Source organism: Moschus berezovskii, chromosome 7 (genome assembly GCF_049115385.1).
Source record: "Moschus berezovskii isolate FMDL1 chromosome 7, NW_MosBer_1.0, whole genome shotgun sequence".
Lineage (NCBI taxonomy): Eukaryota > Metazoa > Chordata > Mammalia > Artiodactyla > Moschidae > Moschus > Moschus berezovskii.
The window spans coordinates 64,919,769-64,941,797 of NC_142466.1; the positions used below are offsets into that span (position 1 = coordinate 64,919,769).

The 22,029-nt window shown below is 40.8% G+C and overlaps 1 protein-coding gene across 5 annotated transcripts in view; it reads right to left on the reverse strand.

The window, feature by feature from the left end:
• LOC129556772 (transducin-like enhancer protein 1) overlaps positions 1-22,029 on the reverse strand; it is a 91,119-nt gene that overhangs the window by 31,426 nt on the left and 37,664 nt on the right. For 3 of the 5 annotated variants that reach the window (XM_055426942.2, XM_055426938.2, XM_055426940.2), the window contains exons 7-9: positions 14,074-14,278; positions 13,319-13,335; positions 1,509-1,625 (exon numbers count right to left, since the gene is read on the reverse strand). In XM_055426942.2, the coding sequence (XP_055282917.1) occupies positions 1,509-1,625; positions 13,319-13,335; positions 14,074-14,278 (339 nt within the window). The remainder of the gene's footprint in view (positions 1-1,508; positions 1,626-13,318; positions 13,336-14,073; positions 14,279-22,029) is intronic. The other 2 variants (XM_088837947.1, XM_055426941.2) reach the window with 1 other exon arrangement.

Genomic DNA, 22,029 nt, shown 5'->3' on the forward strand with positions numbered 1-22,029 from the left:
AGGTTATGAAAAAGTATTGTAGAGCCATGGATTCTACATTACTCACTACTGAATAATTCATCCACACGAGCCTTGCACAGAGCAACTTGGAATTGCATCATTGGCAAGTGTGCAAATTTCAGTGTGTCATGGCTGATGAACAATCAATGTCATATCTAAAAGTATCTGTGTGCAACACAAGTTCTGAGCAAAAGATAAGGAGCAAATACATACTAAAAAGGCTTGGGCTGCGGTGGGGAGATCAACAATTTGGGTTCTTAGAGTATTATTATGGAACAAAGTAGGTACCAATATTCTGTGGCAAAATATCCAATCCTAGGCTCTTGCTTTGGGAATCCTAGCAAGGTTACCAAGAGCATGGATGCTAGAGTCAGACTGTCTCTAGGCTCTGCTACTAATTCTGCCCCTGGGCGAATCACTTAAAAGCTCTGTGCTTCAGTTCCTTTATCTATGAAATGGAGGGATGGTACCAAATATACAGGGTGGTTTTGAGAGTTGAGTGAAACAAGCCACACAGAAGGATACAGTACCTGGCACTACCTTGAGGTGCTGCTCAAGAACTGCTACCCATTTCTAAATACTATTTTAGCCCTCAGCTTGTGCCAACAAGCAGGAGACATAGGTCTAGCGTGGAAACCTCTGCACAGCAGCCAACTGGAGGTGGACACATTCTCCTTCAGGGGCAACCGGGAATGGCTTAATTCACCTTCTACTCTCACTGCTTCTGAGAATGTGTCCATCCTGAAATAGAAACTCACGGACACACAAGGAAATTACAAAGCATCTGTCAGATGCAATGTTTATGACCCCACGACCACAGTCAATGGCCATTTGGCTTGGTTTGCTCTCCTCATGAATGTGGTTTTAGCCAGATCTGAATCAAAAGTCCTCACATCGAGCTGTGTGGTCTCATCTGTAGGGTTTGAACAAGATGCCCCCAATGTTTCTTCTGTTTTTACCACAGACTTTTATCACTGAACCACTCGCTGTAGCAGAGGACAGACTCTGACTTAAGACCTAATTTGGACCTGAATCTATTACCACAATGGCATCCAAAAAGGCAGCTGATGACACCAAATTCTTATCCTCATTATTTCAGCACGACAGGGTACCAAATTTTGCAAGGCCCGGGACAAAATTAAAACACAGGCCCTGGCTCAAAAAATGAGCATTTAAAGATGGTGGAGAGCAGAGGATAAAACTAAGGGCGAGACAGGTTCCTTTTAAGAGCAGGGCCAGTGCAGCTGGCTCAGACCACACACCATGAAGCCAGTCCTACATTCCTGTATCCCCTCTTAGGAATAACTGCAGTAGAAAGCCCAAAATTTAATACTGAGCCTAGAAGATACATAATTTACAGCTTGAGAGGGAAATAATATCCTACAATGTAAGAATCTATCCTCTTGATACATTATTTTAAGGTATATGAAATTATCAGATCTTTTGTAGACTCACTTAGAAGGTGAGCAAGAAGACAAAATATTATTTCAAGCCCTTTATTTACTTACATAGTGGCTGGAGTCCTTATCGTCCACCTTTCTTTTTTTGATGTCATTAGAAAACTCGGGTCCATTTCTGCGTTTATCTGTGCCTCTTAGACTGTCTGGGACCAAGAGGGAATTACTCTGCAAGACAAAAAAAAAAAATTAATCAAAGATTTCTTCCCAAGTCTCTCTGTACACATGAAAACCCAACCTGGATGTGACAGCCGATTTGGAAAGGTGATACCTACACAGCCTTTCATTCCACTTAATTCGTCTCATCTGAAGACGTAGATGGCAAACATTTATAGAGATTTAAGCACTTAAAAGGGAGACCCTGACTATGCAATCAAGCCATCCAAAGCCTCGTGGATCCTTCTGGCCCTACTCACTTAAAATGCTCCTCTGTTCTGTTTGTTCGTAGAGAAATGGGAGCCTGCTGTTTATATGTGGATGTGTTTTTATTCTTTCCCACTGAGACTCCCTGGTCTGGAATACGAATGGTCTATGAGCAAAACCTGAGATCACTCTATTAGACGTATTCTGTCACTGTAAGAGTCAATGTGGGCCTTTCTAAAAAGACACAAAGAGAGCGGGTGGGATTAACAGCATGCTTTCCTAAAAGGCAAATCACATTTTCCACAGTCACAATGAAGGAACTCTTTTGAATTCTTTTAATTTATTGTTGAAAATAAGATTTGGTGTTCCTTGCCAAGAGCACTGAAATTTAAGACCCAAAGCAGGAATTCCAGGCAGTGAATCTTCAACAGCAAGGCCAGCTCCCACACACAAAAGCAGGAACAAGGACTAATCTTTTCCACAAACCACACAGGATACTTTCCTTCACATATGCTGAGTATGAACTGCTGACCCAAAGAAAACAGGCATTTTAGATATTTGAGGGTCACATGACACGATCTGACATCCCTTCAATTCCCATCTCCCCTTAGCTAAAGCATCAGAACATGTTACAATGAGTTCTTTTAAGTGTGGGATTAGCATATGCAAGAGGGCAATTTGTTCAGTGATGTGTTACTGCCTTGAACAATGCTGAACTGGCTGTGCAAAAACTTCCTTTCTCAAAGCCCTGATAAATCCCAATTTCTGAAAGATGCTGGAGAACTCAGTCCGGGGCCAACAAACAGTGATGCTACCTTTCTAAGCTGTAATTTAAAATACAAAGGGGCTTGGGGAAACCTTGAAGTAAGACCACCTCTAATGCAATAAGTACCAGGAGCAAATCTTTAAATAAAGGTCCATTTTTAGAGGCCCTGGATGGGTCTTCCATCCTAATCAGCCCAAAGAAATTAGCCAGGTGGCTTGCTCTCAAAACACCCACCTTCCGTGCCCTGTGAAAACTGGGTACCCCACCATGGGAACATTCTCAGCTCAACCACACTCAGGAGGAAATCAAAAGGCATGCTGAAGCCCCTCTGCCCACTTCAGAGGCTGCCTCTGAAGCAGCTGAGCTTTCATTCATGACCGTTCAAGCTCCACAAATGCCGGGAGGCTTACATAAAAGCAGTGGTAGGAACCAACACAATTCAATACAGAGAAGCTCAGAATAATGTCTCGAGCACCGTATGGGGCTGAAAGGTGAGCTGGCTGGATCCCTGAACTAATTACCTTGGCAAAGGTCTGCTAAAAACTAACCCCTCTGACCCAGACCCACTGCCTGACAGGACGCAGGAGACTTAACAGAACTCCTGTGAAGTGCTAACACACACACTGGGGAGGGGAGCAGCAGCTTGTGCTCACGTGGAAGAAGTGTCCAAACACATTTGTCTGTGTTCTAGATTATATCAGCCCCCAAGTCTCTTCCTCCAGCCTCAGACCAGAAGCAGTGAGGGCCAGGCTGCATCATTCTCAACCTGACATCTACCCATGGGCCCAGCATAACACAGCAGTGCTGGTGTCCAGGCAATTTTAAAGTCTCTTTCTCCAGGGTCTCCTGAGCAGCTCTCCTGCTATGACTAGCACTGGACATCCAAACCACTCAGCTACTCAAAGACAGCTTTCCAATCATCTGATTTTTTTCTAACGTCAAATGGGACTGTGATCACAAAAGTAAATGACGTGCCTTCTAGGAACAACGCAATTTTTGCTAGAAACAATAACATTCCTCTGGCTGGACCCTGTCAAGCTGTGAGGCTTCTGCATCTCCATGTCAGAAGTTAAATTCTCATTCCTGTTTGAGCAGCTTAAGTGAGGCCTATAATCTGAATGAGTTCTGTAAAGCTCTGAAAGTACTTCTAAATTTAGATGGTGTTGGTAATTAGCACTCCTGCTTATCTGAAAATTGGCTCCATTCAGATGGAAGATTGAGACAAGTTACGAAATGAAATGTCTCATCATACCTTTGATGGTATAAAATTGATTCAAAACAGGCAGCAAGGAGTGTGGGCTGGAGAGGCCTGGGACAGCCACAGTCTGGAGCCAGAGGGCGCCTGGCCCACGCTGCAGCCCCACCTATGATGAACCACTTTCTTGTGGTTCCCATGTGCCCTGTTTGCTGTAATTGTCCCCAACATCTTCCAGCCCTGACACTGCTTTCATTGTTGTTCTTGACTTAAGCAAATAGTTCCAGCCTAATGAACTTCAATTCACTGCTGGCAGCAACAGTTGTGCTTAACTACTGCTAGGTAACCCTCATCTCTCACAATTCCCTCATTTGATCCCCAGAACCCGCAAGTGACCACATGGGTTGTGCTGGGTGTCTACTGATACCTTAAGTCTTCTTCCCTTGGGCTATGCTTTGTTCTCACATATTGTCTTATGTTCTTCAGGGCTCAGCAACAGAACAGTCATTCTGATGGTTGTTCTGAGACATTTTACACACATTTTAAGAATGAAGAGACTATACTTGGGTGCTGACTGAATATCCTTTGGGTCATTCAAAATTTATGGTTCTATTTTGATTTTTTAGATTTGAAAGAGGAGAAGACAGAATCATATTTAACATTAAAATTTAATATTCAATCAACATTTAAGAAGAGGCTGTTTGTAAAAGAATAAAACTGAGGTTGCTTCAAGTTACTGAAAAAGTCATGCATTCTAAACACAGAAGACAGTTAGGACCAAACCTCTGATGAGGCTAAAGCAACCTTAACACATATTCATTGTCTTTATCCCCCTTGTTTTATCTAGAGGACGTCCAGAAGGGGAAGTGATTTTCCTGAAGTCAAGAAGCTTCTGTCCATTAAGTCAAAGTGCCTGCACTCCCAAAAGAGTGATTTTTAAACTCAGTTTATATACATTGAATACTTGTACCTAAATACTTGACCACCCCTCCCCAAATACCTCTCACTTAAAAGTCATATTGGCTCTTTAACCTAGTGAGCCTAAAATTCTAATGTGATATAATAACGACTAATGTATGCTCTCTTGGATTTCCCCCACCTCCTAACCACAGACACATCTTGCCTTACTTGGTATATGCCCAAACTGTGAACATAATATCAAAAAACAAAAACATTTTACAGCTTACTTTTAAATGACCTGAAGAAATGAAGTAAAGTGAAGTCGCTCAGTCATCAGTCATGTCCGACTCTTTGCGATCCCATGGACTGTAGCTTACCAGGCTCCTCCGTCCGTGGGATTCTCCAGGCAAGAGTACTGGAGTGGGTTGCTGTTTCCTTCTCCAGGAGATCTTCCCAACCCAGGGATTGAACCCGGGTCTCCCTCATTGCAGGTAGACGCTTTACCATCTGAGCCACCAGGGAAGCTCAAATGAGCTGAAAACAATCCCAAATTCCTGGCTTTCCACTCACAATTCCTGCCATTTATAACCCAAGAATCACAATAAAAAGACACCCCAGCAGAGAGCAACAAAATAGCCCAGGTATCCACAGCCCCAGTTTGATGCTCCATCAATTATTGCCAACAGTGGTTCCATATACCTATTGACTGCTACTCCCCCTAGAGTCTGTATTTTGAAAGGTATTTATCTCCCAAACACCATTCATCAAGTAAAATTCACTTTTCAAATATTTATTTGCCAAATGAATATTTAATTGTGAATCTGAGTTTTTTAATCAACATGAAAACTAGTGTTACTACACTGACTGATACACTCTAATTCTAGCCAAGAAACTTGATGTTTTATTTCACCTTGCAGCTGGTAAAATTTAATTATCTGCCAGAATTTTTCAAACACTGTAATTACCGGACAGACTTCTACTACAAATGTTCCGAGAGCTGGGATTTCCTGACTATATAAGTTTTCATTTGTTTAAAAATTTTCTTAAGAACCAAACAAAATCATCTTATTTACCTTATGTCTTCCCTACAAGAACTCAAAAATAGAAGTTTCATGCAGCCCATGGGGGATATTACAAATCTGAGCAAATCAAGATCTAAAAACACACTGTTTTCAAAATAAGCTAAAATTTGAAAACCGTGATGATTTTCTGCACCTTTCAAGTTACACACACTGGTGGGAATAGAGCCAAGTAAAACGATAAAGGGAGAGGCAGATGAAACAAGCCTCTAAAGAAAACAAGATCCCCCTGGAATGTTCAGCCCAGAGACAGAGCGTCTAAAAGACCCGTTATCCCAACTGGCATGCTTTTCTCTCCATCTATATAAAGAGACTATTCATGAAATGATTAGATGAGGTCTAAGAACAGAGAACTGATGCTAAAGCTGAAACTGCAATACTTTGGCCACCTCATGCGAAGAGTTGACTCACTGGAAAAGAGTCTGATGCTGGGAAAGGTTGGGGGCGGGAGGAGACGGGGACGACCAAGAGTGAGATGGCTGGATGGCATCACCGACTCTGTGGACATGAGTTTGAGTGAACTCCGGGAGTTGGTGATGGACAGGGAGGCCTGGCGTGCTGTGATTCATGGGGTCGCGGAGAGTCGGACACGACTGAGCGACTGAACTGAACTGAAGAACAGAGAAAAGGTACGAACCACAAGAAGGGACCCTCCCTTCTAAAATCTGGAATATTTGAGAACCTAAAACCTCACTGGGCATGTGAACTGAGAACAGGTGAATTGTTCACTATGGTTACCCTGTGCTTCCAGAGAGTCACTTCTTGCACTAACAGTGATGTGATGGTTAAGAACAGAAACGAGAGTGAGCAAAAAAGCTACCCAGAAAGCATAGGAAGCCTTCGAATGTTATAACCTGTGGTTAGATTCAGAGCACAATTTCCCAAATAGGTGAAACATGTTGCGTAAAAACACACCAGAATCGTTCCCTGCTCAAGATAAGTGGGCCCAAGTTAACTAGAGAGTTGGTGGTATTTGAACTAGTGGGTAGAAGTGGACAATGTAGTCTCTTAAAGTAAAAATAAAATCCAGACATGTAAGTAACAAATCATACCTTCCTATAAGAACTTACAATTTAAACAGAAGAATCTTTTGAATTTCAAAGAGCATTCAGTCGAATCAGAAGAAAATGTCAAGATTTGGACTTTGCGTTACCTTTATTCTGACCATTCTAGAAAATATTATTTCTATTTTATGCTGTGAACACCCACCTACTCAAGACCAACATAGAGAGACTTAGCTGCTTTAATATCAATAACAAACAGTCTTTATAGTCTTGTTCCAAGAATTTTACTTTTCTTGGGCAATTTAATAAGAATGACTGTTCATGTATACTGAGGTATTTTGGAAGGTAAACTCCAGATGTATGAAAGAGAGCTGGTTTACACTGTTAGTGTTGCCAGAACACTTTACAAGAGCATTCATGTCTCCTTCATCTACTCTGAGACCTCAAAGCAATTCTTTTGCCAATCAAATCTAAAGCTTGAACCCACCAGCAGCAAATGTGAAAGGAAAACCCGCTCATGGAGACAGAAAAAGCTAGACAGGTTTTCCTAATGTGAAAATAATGCACATTATTCAAATGGATTTCTTTAGCTGCCATGTTGATTCCCCCTGGGAACAGTCTCCTCCTCACAGGAAAAGTGTTTGTGTCAGAGGTACAGATTGGAAACTCATGACACCTCATTTATCCTCAGTTACACTAAGGCAGTGGGAACCTAATTTGCTAGCACACTCTATGCTGACAATTAACTTCTCAGTGAACATTAAAACAATTAGGTAACGACACACCCCATCACATCTGTGCGCCGCCTCATCCACACCTGGTATCAATTAAGCCATCACTCTGTGAGGTACTTTGTGCTGTGGTCCAGTTGGTCATTCACGCATTCTGTGTGACAAATGCACTTTTAACCTATAAAACTAACAGAATCCCCACTTGTCAATGGCAAAGAGTGGAAGCAAATGGAGATGTGTGGAAACGTGAAAAACATGTCTTGGAAGATTGGCTGTGAAGCAAGTCTGAAGGGTAAACATCTATTTTTCACATGGTTTGAAGGCAAAGTATGGGAGAACAAAACAATAAAAAAAAAAATTAAGAAAAAAAAAACATGTTCCTGCACCTATATTTAGGAACTCAGCACTGTTGGATGCAGATGGGTGACTTGAGAGGATGCCTAAGATAAAAGAGCTACAGACACACACCCAGTGACATCTGGGCTGGAAGAAGTGCTAAACCATGAAATGCCTTCAGCGTCACTCTCTATGTATACAGTTTGCTTTTCCACCCTCTTTCTCCAGGTAAAACAAAATAAAATGCTTTCAATAAAAACTGTGGAGCTGAAAAGAAACATAACTCCTTAAGAATCATCTTTAAATGACCTCATAACACCTTTATTCCCCTAATCAGGACCTTGGTCACAGCAAAAGTCAAGCTGTATTTCAAACCTTTTCTAGCAGCATGTTTGCAAAGCGCTCTTAGGTGCTACTGCCCCTCTTCACTTTCCAGCCCCTGGTGAGCTTCTACTGCAAAAAAAAAAGAAAAGGTCAGGACTGGACTGTGATATCTGATATCTGACAGCACGTACACCCAACTCTCCTCATCAGAAAGATACAGTTTGCTGTACTATGTTAAGGAGAGGATGTTGAAAATGATGAGCAGACACTTCACCTGGCACAGGAACACACCATTCCCAACAAGCAAGAAACCGCCAGGGTCCTCCTTCCCTTGGGGGTTTACCTTCTCACAGCAGTGACAGTGGTTTTCCCAGAGGATCTATTTTATTTTTTTAAGTACAGAGTTCTAAGTTCTACCAAAAGAAAAATCTACTGAGGCCACTGCTTCAGAAAATTTAAGTATTTTCTACTGTGCCTTAGAGATTTTAGGTAATTCATCTTAGTTTTATCCTTTATCTCCACCCAATTCCTTGGCATAGGCCAAGATAAAGTCATCAATGTTTAGATGAAAACACCTCCTCTGAGTCCCCATTTACCTTTGATGAACTCCAGCATCATTCGACTGATCAAGTTCCTAAGAGACTGGGGTGTGTTTCGTGATGCTGACACACAGAAAAACATCAGGACCAGCCACTCGGTCAAGTGGGCCCTCATCGCCACAGAAGCCTCACACATTGTGTGAGAGGGAAAGGAAACCACAAGTAACTATGTTGAGGGTGACCAACGACATGTTTCCTGTTGTCTGGCTCCCCGGCAGGTAGATGCAGGGAGGACCTTCCAAAAGGCCTGCAATGGTATGTCTGATGACTTCCCATTCAGTTCAGTTCAGTCGCTCAGTCGTGTCCGACTCTCTGCGACTCCATGAATCCCATCAGTGGGTCCTAAACCCTCACCCTGCAGGCAGCCACCATCGCCATTTTACAGATGAGACAAGAAGGCCCAAAAGGATGAGGAATACTGCCTGTGCAGCCAGAGTTCCACTGGGTCTGCCTTAGTCCAAAACCTACCTTCTTTCTACCACTGCTCCTTTCCCCCAAACACGTACCCACACTGCCATGGTAATAAAAAGCCATGAGGAGACAATGTGACATTCAAAAAAATAACATTTCAGAAACAGGCCAAGAGTGAAGCACATCGTAAAGCAAGCCTCACAGCTTATTCCCTCTATGCCCTCTCTTCTGCAGTGTCGTTTCAGAAAGAGAAGGGGTGGGTGGTCCAGAACTGGGATCTGGTCCCACCTCTGCCAATTAACTATCAGGTACAATAGCTAGAGAAGAAAAAAATAAAGACACCACCTTAACATCAAGTGATGGTTGTCATAATCACTTATTTAAAAGTCCTACATGTGAACATGATAACTATAGAAATCAGTTACAGGAGTGGTAATGGAGTCCCTCAGAAAGACGATCTATATGAACAGAAACACCCAACCTCTTTGTGCTTTGTGTCTGAGAAAATGATGTGTGCTAAGTCACTTCTGTCACGTTCAACTCTTTGCGACCCCATGGACTGTAGCCTGCCAGGTTCCTCTGTCCATCGGATTCTCCAGGCAAGAATACTGGAGTGGGTTGCCGTGCCCTCCTCCAGGAGATCTTCTGTACCCAGGGATGGAACTGAATCTCTTATGTTTCCTGCAAGTGGGTTCTTTACCACTAATACCAGCTAGGAAAAAAATGATAGTGATGCCCTATTCTGACCTAAAGCAGGTGAAAAGTGCTTAAGACTTTTCTGAAGCAGGAGCCCCCTTGGAGAATTTAATGAGAGTGATGATCTTTTCCCAGTATTACATAAGAGCACTCACCCACAGTACTCTACATACAATCTTAGGGGTATTCCAGGGCCTTCTTTAGTCCACTCAGGAACCTGCCTAAGTTTACAGACCATCCCATTCTAGAGTCTCTCCCAGACAGCCCACTCAAGTCTCCTCCCTTTTCTACATGTTCCAAATAATGACCACACAAATGAGGTTATTTCAGTGCTTTTCATTCAACACATAATTTGACTCTGACATTACAAGACATCACTGTAAAATGGCAGCAAGGATACGCGGTACTCTCAGCCAGTGCTTGGCACATAGTAAATTAAATGGTCAATAAATATTTGTTATATGAATGAGTACTTAAATATTCTATCACATTTTCTTAAAAGCCATACAGCTCCTTGTCAATTCTCTAAATCCAGGTCTTTCAAGCAGACTTAAAGGAGATTTTCTTCAGCCAAAATGAATTTGGTGCAAATCATCTTTAAATTAACTTTAGTATCTAAACTGTACTACTCTTAAAGGAAATAAAGGCTTTTGTCAGGTCATTTCTTTGCTCAGTAGTAGCACTCTGATAAATAGGCTTATGTTAAAATTAAAAAAGGTTTGTGAACTAGAAAAACAGTAGTCAAATCTTAATTTAAAATCAATAGCCAAACAGCAAATTACACCTCTCTTAAGTTACTAGCTTTACCACTCATCCTTTTCAGAAGTAAGAAACTTAAAAATCGTGTCCTCTCTGCTCTTAGCTCTTTCCTTTCCTGGGTTTTACATAAAACAGGTTACATTATAGTTCATTTGTTTTCCCACCATAAAACCTTCAACTAGCGAATGGAATAGTTTAGACTCAGAGATAACAATACATATATACACTCAACAGTTCCCTCTGGATCTATTGTAAGTCCTTGATTTTTGCACTGGATATAAAAAATGTCTGTTCAACACAGAAGAGTAGGAAAAAAATAAAACTATATGCCAGCCTAGAATTTCTCAGAACTCTTTGGTCTTATTTATGGCAGAGGTTCCCAAGAGTTTGGTCCAAGGACCTCAAGGGTGTTTCTTTGTGGGCAGATTTTAATACTTAAACCAAAATAATACATGGCAACAAACAGAATGCAAAAAATTGACAAGAATTCAGCTACCCTCTTTTAAGCCAAGCATTAAAGACATTTGCAAAAGTGCAAAACACAAAGCCACTCTTCCCACTCTAATTTTTTATTTTGGAAATTAGTTATTTTTCACTAAAAATGTTATTTAACACAATTAAGTAACTCTTTATCTGTGTAAGTAATTTAAATATCTGTTTTATTTCTAACCCAGAGACTTTTCAAAATATATGACATACATAAACAAAAGTTCTCTGGGGTCATCAATTACTTTAAGGATATGAAGGTTCTGAGACCACAAGGTGTGAAAATCATTGCCCTAGATAGTCACTGCTCTTAACCCCTCACTGAGTGAAAAAATAAAACAAAACACCTGTATAATCAATTAACTTTATCTGCCAAGTAAAATTCAACTTCATAATTCAAACCACTTTATTAAATAGTTAAGTACTATATTATTTTAGGTGTTAATAGTACACATCATCTCATTACCCAATGAGTCTCATATTTAATTTTACATAAAGTTTGAAGAGAGTTAATTTTACATAACTGCAGCAAAATCCCACTTATATGGACAGTGAACAGTTCCTCTCTACAGACTGAATTAAATGTTTAGGTTACAAATTAGTCTAATTTATCCATTTTATACAATCATTACCATGAGTTTTCTATAATAATTATGCAGAAAACTCAGTATATATACTTCTGAAAATGTTGAAATTATAATTAAGACTTGACAAAAGTTTGATATAAAAAAGGAGACATGCAAATAACACATTAAGTAACTATGTACTTTATATTATTTTATAGATTGGTTTATGCAATGTATCTACTACATTTGGACTTGAAAGTTCACTGACTGCTAACTCAACATGGACTTACTAATAACTAAACTAACTGGACTTAAAAAAAATCCACAGCTGCCTGAAATTGAAGAACTATTTTGTACTTCTTTAAGGGTACAACTTCCCCATAAATTAAAAGTTAGTTCCTCCATAAATCAGTTTACTTAGGTCTGTACTTTGGGAGTAGGTGATTTTATTCCCTAGCTCCAATTTTCTCTCCCCTCTTTTTTCTTCCTAACATTTTCCAATGAAAACTTACAGAACAAGAATTTCAAAACCAGCTACACCTCATCCTTTCACCATTAGCTATTCCCCTAATATACTCTGACACATAAAGTATACCAAGCTCAGTCCCAAAGAAAATTTTAAAAACGCTTACTATTCTACACAGAAGGTGGAGAGAGGGTGGACCTAAACTTTTCAAACCAAAAAAAATTACATATCTTCCCGCCAAACTCGAAAGTATCAGAATGATTTAAAAGTTCAGTACCCCATTTTTAAACCATATTTAGACTGAAGATCGTCAAAATACTGCCATGTTCAGAAAGAAAAAAGGAAGGAGGGAAGGGGCAGAACTATAGGTTATCTTAGCTGAAAAGGGGCCAGTTTCTCACTGTTTGCTCCACAACTTGTGAGGGGTGCATTCTAGAGACAGGCAACCCCACAAGTAACTGGCAGATATGTGAACAGATCAAACACTACATAAAGTGGGTTTCTCCATTTTATGTAACAATTACCATGATTTTTCTATAATAATTATGCAGGAAACTCAGTATATATACTGAGATTTAGGCTGGTGAAAAAATGAACTCAATAAGCACAGAGCTCCGTGAACTCAATTTTCTTGGTTTTGAGAGATTACTCTAAGACTCAGTTCTTTGGACTAAAATAAAGTTCAAGTTCACACTCCAAGGATGATTATGAAAAGAAAACCAGATATAGAAACCTAGCAACTAAGATGCATTTGCAGAGGATAATGATGGTTTAGGTAGAAATAACAAAACACTAACCAATTTCACATATGGATCATGACCTCTTGCCTGAAGAACTGACTTAAGAAAAAAATGAATACTCTCTTACATTAGAAGTAAACTTGGACTCGAAGTGCAATGATAAACGTATTTTTTATATGGGGCACATAAGGATCAAAGTGTATTTTCAAGTGAGTAATCTTAGCTTTGCCTCCCTCTCATCCGATAAAAGTTGTATACGAAAGATGGGGGGTGGGGGAGAGAACAGACATATTTAAAAAAAAGAAAAGTTGCTGAGAGAGATAGGGCAGAATACAGGTGTCTGTGCCTATATGTACAGAAAGGCGGCTGGGGTGCACCGTGGGGGTGGGGGGAGGAACATGTTTTTATGTGCAGCAGGCACATAAAGTCGGGGTACTTACTGTGCCTGGTTCTCTGTCTGCTCCCGAGGTTACCAAGAAACGCAGACATGCCCGTTCAGACACAGAGGCAAGAACAGAAATAAAAAAAAGGGGGGAATAATTAGAACACAAGCCCCAAACAGTTTTAAAAATGGCTTTTATTTATATAAGTCATTGCACATTCCTAATACAGTGATTTCCTGAAAATTACAGTATTTTGTAAACATAAGATTTACAGTTTAACCATACACAAAAGCCTATTTTTTTTAATTTCTTGACAGAATAAATTACTCTTTTTTCAAAAAATTAGTCAAGTGCAATTTTGCCCAATATTTAATGCATACTAGAATTAAAGTCTATGAAACTAAGTAGTAACAGATGCAATTATCAAACCTTTCATTTGAACACATTCACTTTCAAATTTAACTTCTTATTTCGCCCCATTTAACAACATTACTTTCTTTGAAAATTACCCAATTAAGCAGTTAACAGTTTTCCATAATATGGTACAGGCCACTGGCATTAACGAGGCAGTTGCCAAGATGTCAAGATGCCTGCCATCTAAAGAGATGGAGAAATCTACAGATGCCCACGTTAAACCCTGAAAACCTCCAGGGTGAACTGTGTTTCAGTGGCCAAGCTTTGCGACAGACAGTTCCTCTTAGCTCATTGTTTGCGCTCTGTATGGGTTGGGGCTTTCTTTAGCGGTGCACAAACTTTGCGGCACTGTAAGAGTGTTAGGACAAGGTCCTAATCTGGCTTGCCCGGCCTCTCACCTCTGTGGTGCTCGGCATCGTGGTGCTTCTTGTCATCTTTAATTGCCAAGTGAGACTGGCCACTCAGAGCGCTAGACAGCGCCAGGAGGCCGGCACTGCCGCCGAGGGGAGGGATTCCAGGAGGCTGAAGTCCCGAAGGGTGAGGGGTGAGGGGCACTGGAGGTCCGTGGCCGTGAGAAAGATGCTGAGCTTGCAACTGCTGCTGCTGTTGGAGGTGGTGGTTGAGAGGAAGAGGGAGAGAGAAAGAAAAGGTGGTGGTGGCGGCGGCGATGGCATCCAGGTAGAAATCAGACATGACATGAGAGGATGGAGGAGACAGAACAGGAGGTCACACACACACACAGCAAAGAGAGAGAGAGAGGGAGGAAAGGGAGAAAAAAAAATGTGGTTAGTACGTTCAGTCCATCAAAAGCCTTCATCTGCTTAGTTACCTGATATCATATAATCTTCCCAAAACATAATCCTCAGACTAACATTGTCACTTTCTAGCCTAACTCACACCCTGAGAGCATAGCTGTGCAAGCTTGGATAGGTAAGTAAGCCCTCACATATTAGTTAGTCACATCTCTAGGCAGCTCCAGGGTTGAAATCCAGTGCCATCACTGAATCTAAGATGCCACAGATTTTGGGCTCATTCTGATTCAAAAAGGTTACAACAGGGGAGGCACAGATATACATCCTACAGTATAGTATCTATATTCTCAATGAGTCACAGGTTACCAGGCGATTCCATTGCACCCCAGCATTCTTGTGTTAACACAATGGTAGGATGAGACAAAACCAAATATTAACTTTAGTTAACAAACCCAGAAAGAAGGAAGAACTAGCATCTCTTACGCACTGTGTGCCCTTACTCCATCAAACCCTCACAGAAGTGAGGAAGTACTGATATTCCCATTTCACAGATGGCCAGGCTCAAGGCACTGAGTTTCTCCCACCAGGTGGGAGGGGAGTGAATTCAACACAGGAAGGACCGTCATGGTACCACCACACACAAAGGGGGGCCTCAGGGAGACATGCATGTGACAACTGAAAGAAACCAGAGGCAGAACTTTGATTATCCCTTCCTTTCTCCTGAGCTTCATGCCCCAAATCCAGCCCCTCTCCACGTCACAGAGGAAAACACCAGGATACAGTGAGGCTAAGAAGCTTGCTGAGGAAAACACTCTGATGACCAAGTCCCCATTCCTAAATGCCTTCACCTCTATCACTTAACCCATTCCAGAAGTTATAAATTGGTTCATATTAAAAAGTACCATTGCTCTCATATATTATATTTAAGACACACTACAGGAAATGAAAAAGTATCCCAGAAATGGCCCCTCCACCATAAATCTGGCTGCATTTCAACTGTCCAACATAAAACTCATTTTTGATGAGATAGTAAAAACGATTAAAGCTCAATTTCTAAGGTGTAATGTTAGGAAATTCTTAAGATTCTGATTTGTGCTCACTTCCCTGGGACTCAATTACTCGTTTTATTTATTACCCCCTTGCGTGTACTGAATATATTAGATCTTTACGCCAGATCTTCAGTAATTTCCACCCCAACTACTGATATTTGATTGAATACTAAACAGGTTTCCAGCCCTCAAGAGCAATCAGCAGCTAAAAGGCAGAAATCAGAGCCTATAGTTATCTTACAGTGAATTTTCAACCACTCCTAGTATCTTTTTAAAAATCTTTAAAAGCCAACCTCTTTAAAAGTTCCATTCCTTTCAAAGAGAGCACAGTTCTAATGAGAAGGAAATTGGAAAAGGGAGCGAGGTCAGAGAGAGCAACATTAATAGTATTCTTGGAAAGTATTTATAAACTACTCATTCACCATTGGAGATCATAATAACAATTTCTTTATGCATAAAATCACCTTCCTGTCATCCCAAAGACACTAATTCCTGCTCTGTCACCTTTTAAGAGCTCAGCAATAGCAGGACATAAAACTGAAGAAGCTGGCAGAGGCATCACGGCCCACTAGGCATGCTCATTAGCACTTAATTAGGAACTAGACACCTGCCATAAGAAATGTGCTCAGAGAAGGATGAGGAACAGGTCTGCCCTACCAGCGATTACTATCATTACTCGGAGAGTGAGAGCTATGTCCGGCTGCTGCGGGCAAAAGGCAGTGATGCATACAGAAGTGGGTGCAGTGGGGTAATTAAGAGCAGCACTGATTAAAAGAAGATGAGCGAGGCTAAGCAGAGGGGAAGGACTTTAACCGCAGGGTGGAGGATACAACCCTATCACCCTTCCCTGCTCCCCGCCCCTCCCAGTTACTCCCCTAAAATTCCCCCCCAAATGGAGTCACCAAAAAATGACTCCAGATGTGGGTCTCAGGTGACATTTGAAGATGCTAGAAGGAAGGGAATTTTCTGCCAAAGCCAAGTTGGTTTTTAGAAAGATGAACTGGAAAGCATTCTCATTACTAAAAAGATGACTAAACTTACAAAATAAAGGGGCTTTGCCTCAGCTGTGAAGCAGACCTGAAAGGTTAAACCCAACATTTAGGCAAATGGCTCTCAACAGAGCTATCCAACAGCTCACACTGGCCAAAGGTAACCCCCACCTCTACCCTGCTCTAGATTTTCAGTCCCCATGAAGACAGTCTATTATTAGAGGCAATGAGGTTCTTCCATCCTTAGCTTAGCCATCTTGAAAGTGCCTTCTTCCACCTTTTTTAAAAAAGCATAACTCTCTCACAAAATGAAAGAAATACTTAAGTAGATAGCAACAGGATGAATCACAGCTACTGAAGATGTTGCAGACCCAGGAAACATGAACACTGCTGCCTCACATTCTACTTCTTTATCCTGCCATGCAGAGCTCCTAGATCATAATTCCAGCTTCCTTATCTGGCCTCAGCTTAGAACACACCAGAGGGAGGGAGGGCGGGAATCACGGTTCCCATTTCACAGATGAAAGACTGGCTTGCCATGAGTTCTCAGCCAGAATGATGATTGATTCCCTTCAACAGCATCTCTCCAGTGACGCCAGCAGCCCAGGCATGTTCATAAGGAGTCAGTGACAGACCCAGGGTTCCCAAGTAGCAGAAGGAAGAAGGCAACCTCTTTCTCCACTGATGACTTCACGTTTCTCCCTTCCCAGGTAAGGAGAAACTCCTGAGGGCACGCAACACTGCACACCCAGGGACAATCCACTTCACTGTCAGATGTTTCCTGGGAAATAAAACGATCTCCACAATGCAGCCTCCGCAGCAGTGACAGATGGGAATTTGTTCTGAGATTTACAACTCTCAAGTGCCATCTCTCCAGTCCCCACTTCCCAACACCCTACATATGAGAAATGAAAACATCGTTCACTCTAGCTCTCTTCCAAGGAAGCTGATAAGGAAGCATCAAGCTGAAACAGAGATAGTTCCGGCTTTTCTCAGAAGACGCTTAATAAACAAGAAAAGTTGTCTGCAAGATAAAATATTCATTGAAATGAATAGAGGGCCCACATCCAGGAGATTAAAACAGCTGACTCCAAAAGAGCAGCTGACCTGTCCCATGTGTTCTTGAAATAACATGTCGTTTTGTTTTTTTTCTCCCCACATTTTACCTGAGACAGCCTAATACCCATCACCTTCACTAAAAGGAAAAAAACATGAATGCTACTCAAAAAATACGTGTTAGAACAAAAGACACTGCTATACAGCCAGCAACACCTCAAAAAACCCAATGGCTCTGCCAATTAAGGGAATTTACATGCATCAGTCCTCCATAGACCCAAACCTGCCCAAATCATTGGGGAAACTAAAATGTTTTTAAACATGACAGCAAGGCTGGGAAAATTCAACCTTCTACCCATTCATTAGTTTGCACTAATTAGTAAACTTTTTTTTTTTTTACGTTATTGGCTATAGATTTATAACCACAGAACACACAAGCAAAACGGTTCACAAAGCTATCAGAAAAGGCATTTTTGATGAACAGTGGTGGTTTGAGGCAATATGTATCAATCTAAACAGGTGATTCTCAAACAAAGCAATTTTGACACCCTTTTCCCCCACCCCAGGGACATTTGGCAACATCTGGAGACATTTATGGTTGTCACATCTGGGAGGGAGAGAGGAGGAGAAGCGCTACCGGTATCCAGTAGGTAGAGGCCGGGGATGCTGTTCAACACCATACAATGCACAGAACAGCCCTCATCACAGATAATTCACAAGCCTAAAATGTCAGTAACACTAAAACTGAGAAATTCTGGTCTAGATCTAAGCTAGAGTTCTGAACCATTATGTTAGAATCCATGTTCTTATATGCCATACGATTTGCCAAATTGTTTAAAACCCAAAAGTACTTTTCAGCATTCAACTCTTCACCGTCCTTTCCCCATCAAGCACCTTGTCACAACCCCCCAAAATGAGCAGCTGCTTATGCTGACTCCAGTAACGATTCAAAACAAACAGAAACTTCACATTTTACAAAGCAATTTGGGGAAAGAGCTACACTGGGAACTTTAACGGACTGTTCTGGTGCCGCAGAGAAAAGGGAAAGGTTTAGTTTGGGGCATGAGGAGATAAATGCACTCATTCTTACCCAAACAATTTGAATAGGCTGGGAATGAGATGAGGAAAACAAACACCAAACTCTGAGTTAATGATACTGAAAACCCACAAGGAATAAAATAACCTCATCCATGTCAAACAACAGCCATGCATTTAGAATTTTAATTCACATTTTACCTAGTGCAGCCCAGGTCAATTATGTTGCTATAATGAAATTGACTTTGCTGTTTACATTCAGAGCTTTAATGTAATAGTAAGGTGGTTTTTACATTTTTGTTTCTAAAACAGGTATAATACAGGATTTATCACCACAGAGCTGGCTATACAAGGAGAAAGGAAACCAGGAAAATGAAGACCAATATCCCCTTCATCCTCACTAGATGTTAATAAGTTCCTCATTACCAACCACTGAATCAATCTGAATTTCTGAAATTTAACCCACTTTACAACCTTTGGGGAAACTATGTCACACAGACCACAAACTGAACCCAACCAGAACTAAAACCATGCCCCAAAATAGCATCTCCAATGCTAAAAGTGTGAGAGTAAGTGGCATTTATAGTACTTAGTATTTAAACACTTTTAAAGTGGGGGTGGGGGGGAGTGAAAAGTAGCATTTATTGACAGTTTTCTCCAAATCACTCTTCCTTGAGTTTCTGCTATTATTCTGTTCCTTAAAACGCTCAGTTCTTATCTTGGGAGAGTGCAGGAAAAAGAAAATTGGTATCCTACGATAAACAAGTGGGAGAAGTGGGGAAGAGCTGTGTGGCAGCAGAAACATCAAGGACACTACTCTGGGAGTTATCTGAACACCTCCCATTATGTGGATGGCCTCTCGTGTGAAGAGGGGCAGGGGTGATAAACAGGCAGGAACTGCTTGCTGGGGCCAAGAATTCACAAGCCACTTGAAGGCAATAAAAAGTAAGTAAATAAATAAATCCACTGAAAGGCCCCATTGTGATGCAGGAGCACACGGAAACAAAACTGATGACCTACATGTAGTCAGGCACCCAGATGAAGGCTTAAAATTCTGAAAAGGATCTAAACTCATCTTTTCTGTTACTGTTTTTCAGCTAATCTGCACAGGCCAACCTGTTCTGCATCATCACCCTGACTTATTCATTCTACCTGCCCTGGGTGCCTGTTTGCATCATGACTTAAAGACCTAAACTAGAGTGAGTTTTTACAAGTCATGTTTACTTAAGTAGATCCACTTCTAAAACCACATAAGGTTTCAATAGAAAGATGCTCACCATCACCAGTCATCAGAGAAATACAGATCAAAACCACAATGAGACAGCATGTCACACCCACTAGGAGGACTAGAATCAAACAATGGACAACAACAAGTGTTGGAGAAGAAGCAGAGAAACTGAAATTCTCAGCCAATGTGAGGGGGGAATGTAAAATGGTACAGCCACTGGGTTGTTTAAAAAGTTAGATGGAATCACCGTATGACCCAGAGACTCTATTCCTAGATATAAACACCAGATAAAAGAAAACATGTCCACAGAAAAATTTTTATACAAATGTTTCAGTTCAGTTGCTCAGTCGTGTCTGACTCTGCGACCCCATGGACCGCAGCACGCCAGGCCTCCCTGTCCATCACCAACTCCCGGAATTTACTCAAACTCATGTCCATTGAGTCAGTGATGCCATCCAACCAGCTCATCCTCATACAAATGTTTACAGCAGCATTATTTATAATAGCCAAAATGTAGAAACAAAAAAATGACCAGCAGGTGACTGAACGGATAAACAAATGCAGTATATTGATGTAATAGGATATTTTTCATCAAAAAAAGGACTGAAATACCTTCTACAACACGTAAAAACCTTGAAAACATTATGCCAAGTGAAATAAGCCAGACACAAAGGGTCACATATTATGTGATTCCATTTATAGGAAATATTCAGAACAGACAAATCCATAAGAGATAGACAGATTAGGCGTTGCCAGGGAGTTGAGGGATGGAGAAGGGGGTCTTGACTGCTAATGAATATGGGTTTATTTTTGGAGTGATGAAAATATTCAAGAATTACATATTAGTGATAGTTATACAAGTTTGTAAATATATTAAAAACACTGAGCACTGTGCTTTTAAAAGGGTGAGTGAGGGACTTCCCTGGCGATCCAGTGGTTAAGACTTTGCCTTCCAATGAAGGGGTGTGCAGGTTCAAACCCTAGTTGGGGTGCTAAAAGTCCACATGTGTCACAGCCAGAAAACCAAAAAAACATAAAATAGAATTAATATTGTGAAAAATTCCATAGAGACTTTAAAAATGGTCCACATTTTAAAAAACTCTTTGAAAAAAAAAGCGGGGTGAATGATATGGTACATAAATCACCCGTCAATTAAAAAAACCTGCATAGATCTAATAATTAAAATGAGAAGCTCTACTTTCTATTCTGAAGACTTTTCTTCTTCTCCTGAAAAGAGGGAAAATATTATAATGCCTTCTAATAAATCCAAAAAAAATCATATGAAAATATATGGGGACATGAACAAGTAAACAACGCTTCAGCAAGTTTCCTAATAAATTAAAAGCACACTGCCTATTCAGAAGAACCCAGACGCTGAAGCCAAGCCCTGCATTTGTTAGACATACCTAGCTGTACTCTTGGTAAAAAGAAAAGTCAGATGCAGAGAAGACTTCTCAGCTGTATTGCTCCATCCCTTTGGAAAATTAAAAAAAGGGCTGAACTATTGGAATTTAAGTGGCAGGTAAGTCACTAAATAGAAGCTGGTAGGGCTGGAAGATCCATGTTTGTTGTCATTTTATTTACTTCCTGTGGTAGCAGGCTATGCATTATTCTCCTAGGGTGAATTTGTTTTATAAAGAAACTTACAGCTGGGTTATTGATGGGCTTTTCAGGGATTAACTGCATACTCATAAGAATAAGAGGCTAACCTCATCCTCTTAAACTTCACACACTACAATCCTATAGATGGCTGACAGCTACAGCCGGAGGAGAAAAATAATCCAACATTTTTGCTAATCCTTAAACCAATCATCTCATGCAACAATGGGGAGTCCTTTAGGTCTACAACTCAATCTCTTCAGGACAGAAAGGCTCCTTCTACTGACACATCAGGAGTTTGTATTCACAGCCATCACCTACACAAACACACACAGTCAGATACCACAAACCACTCTAGGCTTCTTTTATTTCACACTAAGTTGTTTTAAAGTATAGAGAATTATAAATTTGCCTATGAAACAAGAATACACACACCTGACCAAAATCGGAGCCCCAAACCAGAGCCCCACAGACCCTGACAGAAGTTATATTTGGGGAAAGTAAGTTAGATCACATCCAAATAAATGAGAAAGGATAAACAATGTTGCTTATATTAACTCCCAATTTCCCCCGAGTTCCTGACCTTCATATACTGCTATGGAAAACTGCTTACATTTTCTTATTATTGTTAAATCAGCATGGAGGC